The 15,335-nt window shown below is 46.8% G+C and overlaps 4 protein-coding genes across 4 annotated transcripts; 3 read left to right on the top strand and 1 right to left on the bottom strand.

The window, feature by feature from the left end:
- Nucleotides 1-422: 422 nt before the first annotated feature.
- Nucleotides 423-1,028, top strand: TRUGW13939_05306 (uncharacterized protein; the record flags this gene model as incomplete). The annotated part of the gene is made up of 5 exons (XM_035488470.1): nt 423-560; nt 613-690; nt 742-819; nt 876-946; nt 1,004-1,028. The coding sequence occupies 5 exons, from the start codon at nt 423-425 to the stop codon at nt 1,026-1,028; spliced, it is 390 nt and encodes a 129-aa protein (XP_035344363.1).
- Nucleotides 1,029-2,668: 1,640 nt separating this feature from the next.
- Nucleotides 2,669-3,985, bottom strand: TRUGW13939_05305 (uncharacterized protein; the record flags this gene model as incomplete). The annotated part of the gene is made up of 1 exon (XM_035488469.1): nt 2,669-3,985. One exon carries the CDS (start codon nt 3,983-3,985, stop codon nt 2,669-2,671), a length of 1,317 nt encoding a protein of 438 aa, XP_035344362.1.
- Nucleotides 3,986-5,067: 1,082 nt separating this feature from the next.
- On the top strand, nt 5,068-12,036 carry TRUGW13939_05304 (uncharacterized protein; the record flags this gene model as incomplete). Its single annotated transcript, XM_035488468.1, has 6 exons — nt 5,068-5,578; nt 5,639-5,992; nt 6,050-7,227; nt 8,272-8,329; nt 8,444-8,514; nt 8,590-12,036. The coding sequence occupies 6 exons, from the start codon at nt 5,068-5,070 to the stop codon at nt 12,034-12,036; spliced, it is 5,619 nt and encodes a 1,872-aa protein (XP_035344361.1).
- An 815-nt stretch (nt 12,037-12,851) lies between these two features.
- On the top strand, nt 12,852-14,551 carry TRUGW13939_05303 (uncharacterized protein; the record flags this gene model as incomplete). The annotated part of the gene is made up of 2 exons (XM_035488467.1): nt 12,852-13,508; nt 13,568-14,551. The coding sequence occupies 2 exons, from the start codon at nt 12,852-12,854 to the stop codon at nt 14,549-14,551; spliced, it is 1,641 nt and encodes a 546-aa protein (XP_035344360.1).
- Between the last annotated feature and the right edge of the window lie 784 nt (nt 14,552-15,335).

The following is a 15,335-nucleotide window of genomic DNA, read 5'->3' as shown; positions in this document are numbered from 1 at the left end:
TGTGGTCATGAATGGAATAACTAGGGCGGGATTCGACATCAGCCAACAAGAGGCGTATACTACTTGATAACAATAGGTCAATTTTTTTTAATATCGGCTAATAAGACATGCATGTGATCACTATATCGCATTCATGGCGGTTCAACAGACCCGATTGAGCTGACCACTAGCATATATATAGAAGGTGCTCGTGTGACCTGTAATCCTCCTGGTAGAGACACTGGAATAGGCTTGTAGCCACGCTGATAACGCAATTATATGTTTTACTTTCGTAGGAGGATGACGATTCGGGGCGACAACTATCCTGAAACTAAAGGTATATAAACTTGGGAAAACCCTCAGCAGATACCGATTTATCTAACCTTACAACATAGCTAAGTTTTATTTCGTTTATCCATAATTCATACAACTCGATCTCCGAAATGAAAGTATCAACTATACTTCCGTGGGTTACACTCTTTCTCGCTTCGATTAGTGAAGCAAGGGCATCTCCGAATCCAGGGAATGCCGAAGTGGACGGTTTTGGAGGTAATTTCGGAGGAGGCGGTCGCTGGACAGTTGTAAGTAATGAGACTTTTTTTTGCGGAATATATACACTAAATATAAACTTAGAAAAAACGTGAAGAGGATGGAGACCTTGAAGTAGACGGCTTTGGGGGAAACTTTGGAGGAGGTGGCCGCTGGACGGTGGTAAGTGATGCAATTTTCCCTTGTTGGATCTATACACTAAATGTAAATTAGAAAAAACGTGAGGAAGATGGGGACCTTGAAGTAGATGGTTTCGGCGGTAATTTCGGAGGAGGTGGTCGCTGGACAGTGGTAAGTGATGAGACTCTCTTTCCTTTGCCGAATATATACACTAAATATAAGTCTAGAAAAAACGCGAGGAGGATGGAGACCTTGAAGTAGATGGTTTCGGAGGAGGTGGCCGCTGGACAGTCGTAAGGTTCATGTGTGAAAGCTCTGTTACCTCTACTAATGAACATTTTAGAAAAAGATCTAGGTCTCCCACGTGGATGAATCTATAGATCTACAAAATTATTCCGGAGTCTACATAAAGACTCAGAGGATTTAGTTTTGCTAGTAGTGGAGTACTCCACCGTATTGCATGTATTTGTTTAATGAGAATATCAATCGAGTAGGAGATGCTTTTATCTCCCGCAATTAAGCGGCAAATATGTGAAATCTACAGAGGGTGACCTTGTGGATTACTAGCTCCTCGTAAGAACGTTTTGGGCATGAAGGCGATATTGTAACAATAGATAACTTAAGATAAACGTTCTACGCAGACGATAACTTCTAATAATAGTGGCGGAGAAAAACGAAACTTGTCTAAATATGATCAATGACTTTTCTCCACACTAAGTTATAATATCTTGGATATATGCATTAGATAATAGAACTAATTAGATGTTGCATGTAGACTAACTTATCTCACCTGACCGATTGCCTTCCTGCCCTTGGCCTTTGATGGTGAAATTCTAGGAACGTTTCATGCAATACCCAAGGCGAATGATGTGTTCTATTGTTTTACTCAATACTGCCACAATTGGTGCCGGGTTCGCATGATGGGAAATGAAGGGCAGCTTCACCCCCATATGTACGTTTCACCGCCCTTTTCAACCGATACACCACCACACCCTATTGAACAACAGCTCATTCGACGACACTAACAACCTATACGATCATCATGGGAAGCGGAGGCTCAAGTCTACCTCCATCCATCACCGGAGTCACCCAAATGAAAAATTCCATGAGTGCTGAATACAAATGCCCATCCGACTATAGAGATGTGACCGACAGCGACCTCGATGTGGATTGGTCCCCTGGTGACGGAGTTTGTCCATCAACAGCGCAGTTTAATGACTGCTTTCAGTCAAAATTCGATGACTGGAGGTATGCATCTTCAACACACCTAGAAGGCTCTAACACTTTCCCGTTCTATATGAATGCATTCTTAAATCTTCTCAAACAAGTCCCTCCTTTTTTTCAGTCCCCTCCAAAAAATGTCGACATCAAAGGGAGATCGAAATCTTTTCTCATGCAAAGATCTTCTGTAGAAATATACGCGGAACAGCACGCTGCTGATGAGCTGTCGGGGGTTGCAACATCGCGCTTGTTTAATTGGCATAGAAGCTATGATGTTGGCATCTGGCTTTATGATGGTACGGGAGACATTGAGTCGATTCGTCGACTCCAGAATCATCCTTGGATTGCAGATCCGTTTTTTGAAAGTCAAGGAGACGACCCCGTTGAAGACCCTAAGCACTGTGAGGTTAATGCTGAGAGTATCTCACACGGTGGGACGACGAGGTCGAAAAGCATCGACCCTTTATACCATGGATTGCTTCGAAATATAGTAATTTCACATAAAAAGAAATACTGATATGGTGACTCGAGATGAGATCAAACATTACGGGCATCTAGCTAATCAACAGGTATGAATACACATCGTAATGAAACAGTATCTTGAACACAGAAGTTTGAGCTACAATTAAGAATTTATAGGTACAAATTACATTAACTTTCATTGCATTTAAAATACTTGAAGAACAGAATTTCACAAAAGCGCTCAGTAAAACATTCTTGAATGAATTATATAGGATATATTTTCGGCATGACTGGTCCATGCAGGTGATCAATTCAATGTTGAATCGTCGTACGAGATTTACCCAGTATTAGATAAACCTCTATCCTTAGACGCAAGTCTCACTGCAGCTTTCCATTTCCGTATGCGTTCCTTGCAATCCTTCGACAGCTTCTGCTTTCCACCTCCTGGTAATCTGGCCAACTCATGAATAAATAAATCAACCCAACGTTTCCAGATGTTTGGAGAGGAGAATTTCATATCAGGCTCTCTTGGTGGACCCAGAAAATGATCCAGGGAGCTGGCGCTGGTTTCATTTAATCCAAGATACTGCAGTCGCTTGTAGTCCCAAAGGCAGAGCCCTAAGTAATCAGGAAACCAAAGATCATGTCTTTCTAGATGCAAATTGTCACTATTAAAAGAGTGCCAATACCGCCAGCCAAACTCACTAAATTTGGAATTAGATTTGGTGGTCCAGCATGCACCCTGGCCCCAAGGGTCATCACGAGTACCTTTTAATGGCTGTGGTTCTTCAAATCTCCAAGATTCAGTCTCGTTCAGACTGAGTGAACATTTGGACCAGGCCTTTTCAATGCATAGTTGACGTCTGTGAGCAAATAATTCCGTAAAAAATATCATTGGATTGCAATCGAGAAATTCCCGAATGGCCTCCGAGACACAATTTACTTCGTCTATTTCCCGGGGCCCCACCCCGTCTTGACCTTTTTCCACTCCAATGTCCGAGTTTATATCCAGGATCTTTTCGTTGTACTGACTCAAGCCAGGATCGTCTTCAAGAATGTTATCACAACAAATTGTTCGGATATTCCAATAAATAAACAACTTCCAGAGAGCTCGTTCAACGCGAAATCTCTCAACCCATGACGGAGACCACCACGCAGCTGGTGTGAAAAATACACCGTGCCGTAAACTTTTTAATTTACACAATTTATCAAACGGCGTGTTTTCGTCCACTTGACTGGTAAATATATGTTCATGAATATTCTGAAGGAGAGTGGTGATGCAGATATGCATAAGATGCTCGACACGATAAGCAGTAAGCAACAAATACCGTGCTCCTAATGTGTCATTCACGAGCATGCCTTCAGGTAGAGATGCATATTTGGCGATCAACGAGTCGAAAAGCTTTGAACGCGATGTTTTCGGCTTGCTCTGTATATCCAACGAGCCTATAACTGCAATAACGCGTGCTAAAGTCTTAAAGTGTGGGATAGATCGCTCAATAACGTCATTCAAAATATTGGCGGCATCGATGGTAAAGGCAGCACTCGCTATTGAGGATGCACATATGAATTTATAAAGAGATGGAAGGTCCGGTAAATTTGGCAGAATCATTAGCAGTAGCTCCGGCGGCAGACGAGAATATGCGCTGGCCATTTTCTTCAATGTTTTTTTCGTAAGATAATGCTATCTGCGATCAATATTTAAAATCTTGTTGGAAGTAAGAGATCGGGATATCCTCGAGCGATATTTGAAGTGATGAAGGCAACAATGCAGTGAGTTATTTAGTTGACTTGTCACAATTTACTAGGTTCCTGTTGCTTATCAGGGGTCGATGATCCTGACAATCGTCAACGATTCATCGAAGGTCATCCCAAGGTTTCAAGGTTCCGGGGAACACCACAGACGGACAGTTATTCGGTGCGGAGTAGATCTTCTCATCTAGCCCTACTGCTTTAGAATCTGTGAAACTTCCCTGTGTCTTTGACAAGTAATCAGGAACTAAACTGCCCGGGGCAGCCATGGAGAAGCCTAACCCTAACCCTAACCCTAAAAGGAACTATTTAATAGTGGCCCATCAGCCAATCAGTGCCTTTTATTTTCCGGTGAATGTTTGCGCTTGTTCTCTCAATTTCAATGAAATTGGAACCCAGTCTTGAAAATGGTTTGAATTTTACAAGGAATAATCCGCTTTGGGGGAACTCCTCAAATAGGTATCGCAACGGTAGTTACCCGAATATAGGGTGGTATAATAATAAATATGCTACATGTAGCCAATGAACAGCGCGGTAACCGCCATGCCGGGAGCATACCGTCACTGAATGGCAGGAAAAGCATCGAGGCTCAGCCATTACCACATGCAACTAAGCTCTACATATCTTTAAAATGTTTGCTGCATCGCCACCACCGCGAACTAAGCGAGGAGGCTAGCTCTATTTATTGACTGCCTCCGTGATAATTACGCATTCGAACACAAAATTGTCCATCACGAGCCAATAAGTATAGCTTTAGCGCAATACACCTGGTGCAAGGCTGACCTAGTATTACTTCGGCTTCCGAAAAAACCCCGACTACGACAATAGCAACAACAGAGCTACTTTTCTTCACGACTTATTGGCAATTGATTCTATAGCTATTGTCCGTGGGACATATAATAGTCACGTTCCTACCATTTTCATGGCTCTGAGCTGTCAACTAGCCGAACATACTCCCCTCTAACGCCCTTTTTACATACCAACATGGCATCTGAACGGCTTCCAGGAAATATTTCTAAAAAGGGCAATAATGGATTCGCATTAAGCAAAGCGGAAGATGGTCCTCCGCCATACGATATACACCGGGTTGGACAATATTTCAGTAACATCCCGGCTCTCAGGTTCCCCGATCTTGGGCCAGCCACAGACAAGACCGTCACCAAGGACCAATGTATTTTACACCTGAAGCTACTTGCAGCATTCGCCGACTTGCGCTCCACGGTCTCCACCGTTGACGGGCTATTTGGGATACATGACTCCCAGGCAGACAAGTTTGGTGGTGGTGACGACATGGCCAAATGCAGGGCTTTGATACGTATCAGAGAGAAGCGCTGGGAAGTGTACACCTCCCGAGCAGTGGATCGCTACGTGGAATGGTGGACAAAGATTGTGCCCGCTGGACAACTCCCTACTGTTTCCCAGATTATACAACTTCAATATTCTATTATAGGGTCCAACCCACTGCCCTGGTCGGCAAATAATTTGCCCCCTCTTGGTAAGTTTCCTAGCAATATCAAGGCAAGAAATTATTGTTTGTTGATATGAATTGTGTCAGATGTCCTCATGGTTTGGCATGCTCACATGCTCAACCCTCGTGCTTACCTAGAAGACTGCATCCGAGTCTCCAAGATGGCCTTGTGGAACACCGACTTTCCCTGGCAGTTAATTGACGACGCCATAGATACTCAAACCTTCAACTATAACCCCAGTGACGAAGCAATAAGGACTTTCACTGGGATAACTGGGCGTCTTTGGGATAATCTGGATGAGTCCGAAGAGAAGACTCTCGAGTGTCTTATGTGTTCGCGCCAATTGAATGTCCCCTGGACAACAGGAGAGATTGGACATTCGCCAGATTATGCATTTGAAGAGTGCACTGGATATGCCGACAGTGGCTTTGAGGCTTACTGTGAGTGCACGTTTAGGCACACTCATCAAGTGATGAGGGTGGCTCGGTTCAATAAAGATGTGGAAGACCTGCTAGCCTTTGACCATCCAATGCCCGGAACGTATCTGAATCTAAATGGTGTTCCGAGCCAACTTCAGGAGCTTTCATTCCCAAACGCTCTAATCAAGGCTGGTCAACGTACAGTTTACAATTGCATCGAACCCGGCGGAACCGTGAACGACATGAATGGTGTGCGACGTCTTCTTGAAGCACAAATGGGCAACTTGTACCTTATCAAAACTATCAGTGGCGACGGCGGAAAAGTCAGATTGACAAAAATTCAAAAAATAAGTATACGACGCATGATGTCCCATTACTGGGAGAACAGTTCTATGTTCGGCCTGGACCTCGTCGGGGCAGTTATCCGGCAGGGTACATTTATACAAAAAATGGATAATCTCGACTGGATACACTCACCAGCTCTTTCAACGACGATGGAACGATTGATTCTCAAATACATGACTTTTCTCGCAATCATGTTCAGTAACCCCACTAAAATGGCTGTACCAACATTAGATGTTGATCTTGCATGGCACACACATCAAATGTCTGCGCCTCGATACTACTACTATACAACAAACCGATCAGTCCGATCCGGACCCCGGACATTCACAAACCACGACGATAAAGTCGACGAAGGAAAGCTCTCCGATGCATTCGAATGGACCAGCAACGAATACAAAGTCATCACCAATGGCGAGATATACAGTGAATGTACCTGCTGGTACTGTGAGGCCACACGGGAACCCATTTTATACTCCGGTAGCACCATGGTTTCATCAACAACAAGACATGCGCGCACACTAGCCAAAAATTTACATGACGACCCAACAATCTCCTCAGAGCCGGATAAAAACCCACATATTTCTACACATAATGCTGTGCGCTCCCGCAAAGTGGAGGCCCCAGAGGACGTAAGAACGATGCGTCTCCGAGGACTGTGGGATAAGGCCTGTCGTCGAGCACAGAAACGACGCGAGAAGGAGGGCAGCGCCGGTGAAGGTAACAACACCTTAACGATGGATGCTTATCATCCGATGATATGGGGCTATCCCTATTATCTTCCACTGTATTCGCCATACATGGTGGACCCAAGCATTAGTACTGGCCCTTATCCCAGCAACCCGGGCTGGATGAATGCCAATGTTGGGGGATACGGTAACTGTGCTACGGGGACATGTACCAATGCTGTCGCGGTAGGCCAATGTGCTGCTCAAAGCGGAGGTGTAGCTTGCGGAAGTGTCTTTGATGGTCTGGGGAATCTCGCTTCTGACATTGGGGGAGGTGGAGGAGGGGGTTGCACTAGTGGTGGTTGTGGCAGCGGTGGATGTGGCGGTGGTGGATGCGGTGGAGGTTGAATTTAGGAGTAATTCCCGGTCATATTCTGATAGTGCATAAATAGTTCCCATAAAGCAGAGCTAGCTTTGAATAAAAGCATCAATCATACATGTGCGGTGTGTTGTCTTGATTTCGGATTCTATTCCCAACAATCTCCAGATGTCACTATACCATTGGCTTCTTGCACTAAGCTCAGATTATTGCGACCAGTTACTACGTGTATATATATGTAGACAATAATCATGAAAATATAATTCCATAGTAATTGTAATTACTGCCTTGTATCAGTGAATATTCTACTCCTATAGATGCTAAAGGCTAGGCTTGTCTCAGAATCGCGAGCTAATCAAGTCAACGTTTATACTCCTGACCTGAATCACATCTCATGGCATTCTGCGCCGGTCTTTCGGGGTTGCCTTTCTTGTTGTACCATGTATTAATGCCCGCATATCTCGGTATCAATGATACTGGAAGTACAGTAGAAGATTAATGCTTGCCGCTGCCTGTAGCTTCATCGGCCGTTTGACGCAGGAGGCCGCGCCACAATGGTATTTTATCCATTTTACCGTTTGCAATCAGTCGTACATGTGTGACAGACTTGCTGGGAGTATTGGACATGCAAATATTTAATGGTCGTCTGAGAAACAATTAGCAAAAGCAAAGCGGATCCCCGCTAGTCTTTTACCGGACTAGCGCACACGGGAAAGGCTAGTCTACAAATAGACTAGGGGATGATGCCCCCACTTTTCTGCCGTCCGGAAGTTTGTTGATCCGCATAAAGCGGAGAGGAAGAAATAATTTCTGGATGAGCACGCAGCAGTAGTCACGCAGCACGCCAATTCAGTTCACCTCGAGTGCGAACAGAATCGCCCTGGACGAAAACTGTTTTTGTGTGATCCAAGATGGAGGATCAGAAAAATCGCGCCCATCACAAGGGCAAGGAGAAGAAGAAATATGAAGGTGCGAATTTTTTTTTTCTCGCTCGGGAAGACAATATACTTGCAGACAAGATATCAGCGCGACAATATTCGTCACACAGTGGAAGGGTCAGTAGCTAATGCTTTTTTATTCTAGGTCAAAACCCTAAGGCGTTCGCTTTCTCGAACCCTGGAAAAGGTAGAAGACAAGCTGTGAGGTCTCACGAGGTATGTCAGCGCATCTCCCACCAGTTGGAATGAAATCTCAAGGCACAATATACTAAATTTTGGATGAATATCTAGCTCAAAGAAAAGCGCCTTCATGTGCCCCTCGTCGACCGTCTCCCAGAGGAAGCCCCGCCAATTGTGGTTACAGTCGTTGGACCCCCGGGAGTGGGCAAAACAACTCTGATCAAGTCATTGGTTAAACGATACTCGAAGCAAACCCTCAGCTCTCCAACAGGGCCTCTTACAGTTGTCACATCCAAGCGCCGGCGCCTCACGTTTTTGGAATGCCCCTCAGATTCCCTGGCCAGTATGGTCGATGTCGCCAAGATTGCGGATATCGTCTTGCTCATGATCGACGGCAATTATGGCTTCGAGATGGAGACAATGGAGTTTCTCAACGTGTTGGCGTCAAGTGGGATGCCGGGAAATGTCTTTGGCATTTTGACCCACCTCGATCTATTCAAAAAGCAGAGCACATTAAAAGCCGCAAAGAAGCGACTAAAGCATCGTTTTTGGAGCGAGCTTTACCAGGGCGCCAAACTCTTCTATCTGTCCGGAGTGTTGAATGGTCGGTATCCAGACCGTGAAATACACAACCTCTCGCGCTTTCTTTCCGTTATGAAAAACCCACGTCCTCTCATCTGGCGCAACTCACATCCTTACGCTCTTGCCGATCGCTTCTTAGATATTACACCACCTACTGAAATTGAAGAAGACGAAAAATGTGACCGCACAATAGCGCTGTATGGATACCTACGAGGCACGAATTTTCCCGCTCAGGGTGCCCGCGTCCACGTTCCTGGTGTTGGAGACCTTACAGTTTCTGCCATCGAAGGGCTACCTGACCCTTGTCCTACGCCTTTTATGGATCAACAAGTTGCAAAAGCAACAGGTAAAGGTGCCCGGAGAAGACTAGGAGAAAAGCAGAAACTACTGTTCGCCCCCATGTCCGACGTCGGTGGTGTCCTGATAGACAAAGATGCCGTGTACATCAACGTCAAATCCGCCACTTTTAATCGAGACGAAGATGAAGAAGATGATGAGAATCGGGGACTAGGAGAGCAGCTCGTCATGGGTCTGCAAGGTGAACGGAAACTGCTTGGAGAAGCTGATGTCGGCCTCCGACTTTTCAAAGACGGAGACACAATCTCAAGAGAAGACGAAGAAGTCGGTACAGGCAGGAAGCATAAGCGATCAGTTCGTTTCATGGACGATGGCGTTGGACATGTTTCCGAGGAGGAGGTCGACGATGAAGGATTTGAAAGCGGAAATGACGACGAATTAGATGGTGGAGTAGAGGGAGACTCCGCTGACGACATATCTGACAAAGAGGGCGACGACGAAGTTCAAACACCGGCAGACTTTACAGCTAGCTTCCGTGAGAAGCAGAATGGACAGTCTAAAAATGCAGAAGACGATATCGCTTTTGCTGACAGCGACTCGGACCTTGGCTCCATCTCGTCGGTTGAAGACCAGGAACTGGAAGATGGGTCAGACGAGGACGAAGACGAAGACGAAGATTTCGAAGTAGATGATGATGACGATAATGAGGGCGCCTTACGATGGAAAGATAACATGATTGAAAATGCCAAAGCCCTCCATGGAAAGCGCCCTAGCTATCGTGTCACCGACCTTAGCCGTATGCTTTACGACGAATCCATCACACCCGCTGAAGTCATCTCGAGATGGAAAGGTGAGGATCAGGCTGGTGGTGACGATGTGGATGGTGAAGAAGAGGACGACTTTTTCAAAAAGGCAGACATTGAGAATGAGGGAGAATGGGAGGATCGGACAATCCCCGTCTTTGATTATGAAGAATTAGAGAACAAATGGTCCGAGGAGGATGCGGTGGAAGCCTTACGTCGCCGGTTTGTCTCTGCAAAGCTCTCCGAGGGTGCGGATAGCGACGAAGATGAAGACGAAGATGAAGGTGATGATGAAGGCGATGGCGCATTCGAAGATTTGGAAACTGGCGAAGTTTTCAACGGCTTTGATGAAAAGCTAGGAGAAGATGCAGATAAAAGCGAAGCAGAGGGAGATGAAGCTGAAGGTTCGGTTAATCTTGAAGCTGAGCGTGAGCAAAACGCCAAAAAGAAGGAAGAACTACGATTGCGATTTGAAGAGGAAGACCGTGAAGGTTTCGCCAATGCAAAGAACGGGGATCGTAACGAGGACGAAGGCGAGCACGAGTTTGGTGAAGATGACTGGTACGATGCTCAAAAAGCACAGCTGCAGAAGCAGCAGGATATCAACCGTGCCGAATTCGAGACGCTCGATGCAGCCTCTCGCGCACGAGCCGAAGGATACCGAGCCGGCACTTATGCACGTATTGTGCTCGAAAAGGTGCCGTGCGAGTTCTCAACCAAATTTAACCCCCGGTTCCCAGTCATTGTTGGTGGTTTGGCTCCAACTGAAGAACGGTTTGGTTATGTACAAGTTCGTATCAAAAGGCATCGATGGCACAAGAAGATCCTCAAGAGCGGCGACCCGCTCATTTTCTCCCTCGGCTGGCGACGCTTCCAGAGTCTTCCTATGTACAGCATTTCCGACTCGCGGACTCGCAACCGCATGTTGAAATATACTCCAGAGCATATGCATTGTTTTGGGACATTCTACGGCCCCCTGGTGGCTCCCAACACCGGGTTTTGCTGCGTTCAGTCATTTTCCAACAAGCTTCCCGGTTTCCGTATCGCAGCAACCGGCGTAGTCCTAAACGTCGACGAGAGCACGGAGATTGTGAAAAAGCTGAAACTGACCGGTTACCCATACAAGATCTTCCGCAACACGGCATTCATCCGAGACATGTTCGGTACTTCGCTAGAGATTGCCAAATTCGAAGGCGCATCTATCCGCACTGTGTCCGGCATCCGGGGTCAGGTCAAACGCGCGCTCAGCAAACCAGATGGACATTTCCGAGCCACATTTGAAGACAAGATATTGATGAGCGATATCGTCTTCTTGCGTGCCTGGTATCCCATCAAGCCCCACCGATTCTACAACCCGGTTACCAACCTGTTAGACCTGGATGAGAGTGCTTCTGGTGAGAACGGATGGCAGAGAATGCGTCTGACTGGCGAGGTTCGCAAAGCCGAGGGCATTGCAACTCCTCTCCAGAAGAACTCCCAGTACAGCACCATTGAGCGGCCAACACGGCATTTCAACCCCCTCCGCGTCCCTCGTCAGCTTGCAAAGGAATTGCCCTATAAATCGCAAATCACTCAGATGCGGCCACGGAAAGAGCAAACCTACGTGCAGAAACGTGCAGTTGTTTTAGGCGGCGAAGAGAAGAAGGCCCGCGACCTGATGCAGAAGCTCAGCACCATGCACAACGATAAACGGGCCAAACGCGCCGCAGCACAGGAGGAGCGCAAGCAGGTCTACCGTGCCAAGGTGGCCGAGAACGCTGAAAAGAGGGCTGAGCGGGAGAAGCGCGAGAAGAAAGATTACTGGAGACAGGAGGGCAAGAAGAGAAAACACACAGATAGCGAAGGTGGTGGTAGAGGTGGTAAAAAGCGTCGGTGAGCAAGGCGACATGCGTTTTCACCTGTACAAAGTTATGCATTGCTGGCGTCGGGTTATTAGAGTCTGTCTACATATATAATGAGCCGCAGATACCAAAAGTTAGCAGTATCAATTGATGCCACAGGATATATATCATCTGAACGTTCGAGTAGTCATTCTAATTAGGGCATGGTCGGGGGCCTGAAGAATAAGGCACCGAGGTCACATGACCCGCGACACGGTCGCGTCTGCACCGTGAAGCGAAGCGCGCCTGCTGCCAGTGTTGACTTTTGCACCAGCACATGCAGCGATGGACTTCATATTCTGTTATGTCTCGTTTCACGCAGAGCAGCGCCCGTCATCCTAGCCCAGGAGCAGCCACACGCCTAATTCTCCAAGAAAGCCACTAGACGCGAGCGTCACTCACTAATTAGCTGCCCATTGGCATGGGCGATCCGCCACTCCGTTTCGGGCCTCGTGTGTCGCGGTGGAGCTGCTGCACGTTCGCTGCGCTGTCAACGGTTTGTGCGTATGCCACCTTATTTACGACATAGGCTTATTCGAAACAGCAGGTCTACTGTCTAGTTTGAGCCTCCAGCGACCTAGCAGACCATTGCGAATTCTTCCGTCAGCATTCTCTAGATTATCCGGCCATCCCAAGGCCAATCCCGGCCAGGCTGGGCCTAATTTCACTTACTTACTCGCTTGCTACATGCCGCTTTCTCCACGGTACCTACTTGCCTCGTGCAACCCCCCTTTCGTCTAGGCCTGACGCTGCTCCAGACCCTGTTTTAACCCTCAAGCGTGTCTAAACGTGACGAGAGCCAGCGAACTGCATGGCCACCACCACAGATCAAGCAGTGGATCTGCAACGGCGGTTTACTTCCGCAACAGTCGCTCCGCGCGGAGTTGGGGCGGGTCTTCAGAGCCAGGCCTTACATGCCGAGTCTGCCAACATGCCCGAGCCCAGCAGTGCCTTCTTCAGACCCCAGAACCATCTGGATGGTTGCGCAGCGAATGCTAACTACAATCATATCCCAGCCCTTGATACATCTAGTCTTCGTGTCTCTGAACCTTCATTGGGCCCACCGCAGATAGGTCCCTCGGCTGTACCGCGTTTCGCGTCCATGATCGCAATGGATGAGAGAGCGACCCCTCCGAGTCCTGGGACAACGGCCGCAAGCACATTTTCAACTCACAAAAAACACTCAATTTTGAACGGGTTGAACGAATATGCCACGGAAACAACTACCCCTTCCTTTGCGCAACCCTTGGTTTCCGAGTCATGGAAAAATGGCCACGTGCGCCCCCCTTCCAGCCCCGCGAGAAGACAAGTTGAGTCGCAAGTGCAGCCAAATCGAGGGCATAAACGGACTGCGACAGGCGACGTCAAAATGGCTGTGTCTGGGTCCCAAAACCAGTTCCGTGCCAATGGAGTGAAGGGCCATTCAAGAACATTGAGTTTAGACTCCACGGGGAGTAAAATCGCCGAGGTCATCCATCACTTTCTATTTGGTTTTGCAATGTTATTGTACTGATAATGTGTGATCAGCTGTCCGCTCAACTTCGAGCTCGTCTATCATATGCAGCAGCTAAAGTCGAAAAGAACTGGCAGGGGCAACAAACAGCGACTACGTCAAGCCGATTGCTGAAACTAAATGATATGCGAAATATGGGGGATTTGGCGGCGGGATCTCGTCAATCACAAAATGGCTCACCAGAGGGAACCGTTCTCTCAGCGCCAGAGACATCCTCTACGCGTGCTTTGCATATGGATGGGACATCTGACCGTACTCGTTCAAGCATGCCTCCGCAGACCACTTCGCTGCAACCACCTAAACTTGCGCCTCCAGTCAACATCGTTCCTGCAAATAATCCTAACACTGCGCGACGTCGGCCTAACCCTAATGAAATAAATGGCATCCCTGGCTATAACCCTCATCCACGTCATCGCCGATATCATTCAGAGCAACAAGGACATCCTTACAACTCTAACTTGTCTACCATCTCTGGAACACCATCGTTTAACTCATCCACTCTAAGATCTCATGGTCATGCTGAAAGCCCGATGGGTTCTAGCAATCGTTCTCCGGTGAAACGACGTACACCTTCACAAAATGCTCTTATGGAGCAAGATGCAATCGAGACTTTGTTGTTTATGTCTAGCCCGGAGAACTCCGGCTATCATGCGACCTCGCGACCGAGGCAAACCAACGTCAGCGTTAGCATTGAGGCACAAATAGAATCAAGTTTCAATGGAAATACACAGACTTCCTCACAAGGAAGTAATATATCGAATTCGAGAAACGCAGGCGTGGTGAATTCCTTTAATTCAGGGGCTTCCGGCGCAGTACCAGCAGCATCTATAGGGTTGGAGGCCCAAGCAGGTGATGAGATCGACCGGCTTCTTGACCAAATGGAAACGCAGAGCGGAAACGACGCGGAGACGCGGCTATCGTCTTACGGTTTTACTCCTCTTGGCAATCAGGAGCCGAACCTATACGAATCTTCCGGCATTAAAGGGATGAGGGATTGAAAGCTGTTCAAAGAAGAGAATTAGGATAATTCTATGTTTGGACATCTTTATTACTAGCCGCTCAATCAGACCAGGGAAATTTGCAGCACCATCCCATCGAGAATTCGCCGACAATGCCTGGCACCTCACTCTATTATTGAGAGTTGCCGCAACCTGTCACTGGGTTTCCATCACTTGAACATCTCCCCTTCAACGCGGCCCTTATTTAACCAACACAACCAGATATTTTGCGTTCCAAAAGATGTTCAGTCTGAGAACGACAGAACCAGTTTCATTGCCAGTACGGAAATTTATGACATACTGGGTATTACATCACAGAGTCATTTCAAACCCTGGGATTCAACTTCTTCGCTGTCGGTCGATCAAAGAATCGCACACGAGATATTCAACTTTGTGAACCACCTGGCATCCACAACCGAACCTCCTTTGGTTATTTGAGTATATCATATCTTGAGTTTTTGAGAGCCTTGCGGCATGTTAGGTCCAAATATTCTATCTTTGTGTATAATTCAATCATGCCGGCCTAATTGCTAACTATCGGTTTGATTTATTTTTGTATTTTCGCTACGTGGATTGCCACATGGGTAGTTATCACTCCACTAAATACTTATTTCCTAATTAGGAAAACGACATAACAATGAACATTAAACATGAATTTAATATCGTATGCTTGCCTTAAATTTCCAGTTCCTTGTTTCTTCATAAATAATGATATCTTTGGCAGCTTTTTGTTCATTTGCTTTGAACACTGTAGGAACAATCACATATTACATGTAAACTAATC

Source organism: Talaromyces rugulosus, chromosome III, assembly GCF_013368755.1.
Source record: "Talaromyces rugulosus chromosome III, complete sequence".
NCBI lineage: Eukaryota > Fungi > Ascomycota > Eurotiomycetes > Eurotiales > Trichocomaceae > Talaromyces > Talaromyces rugulosus.
The sequence above is the reverse complement of the archived record's forward strand: the minus strand, read 5'-3'. Positions and strand labels throughout refer to the sequence as shown.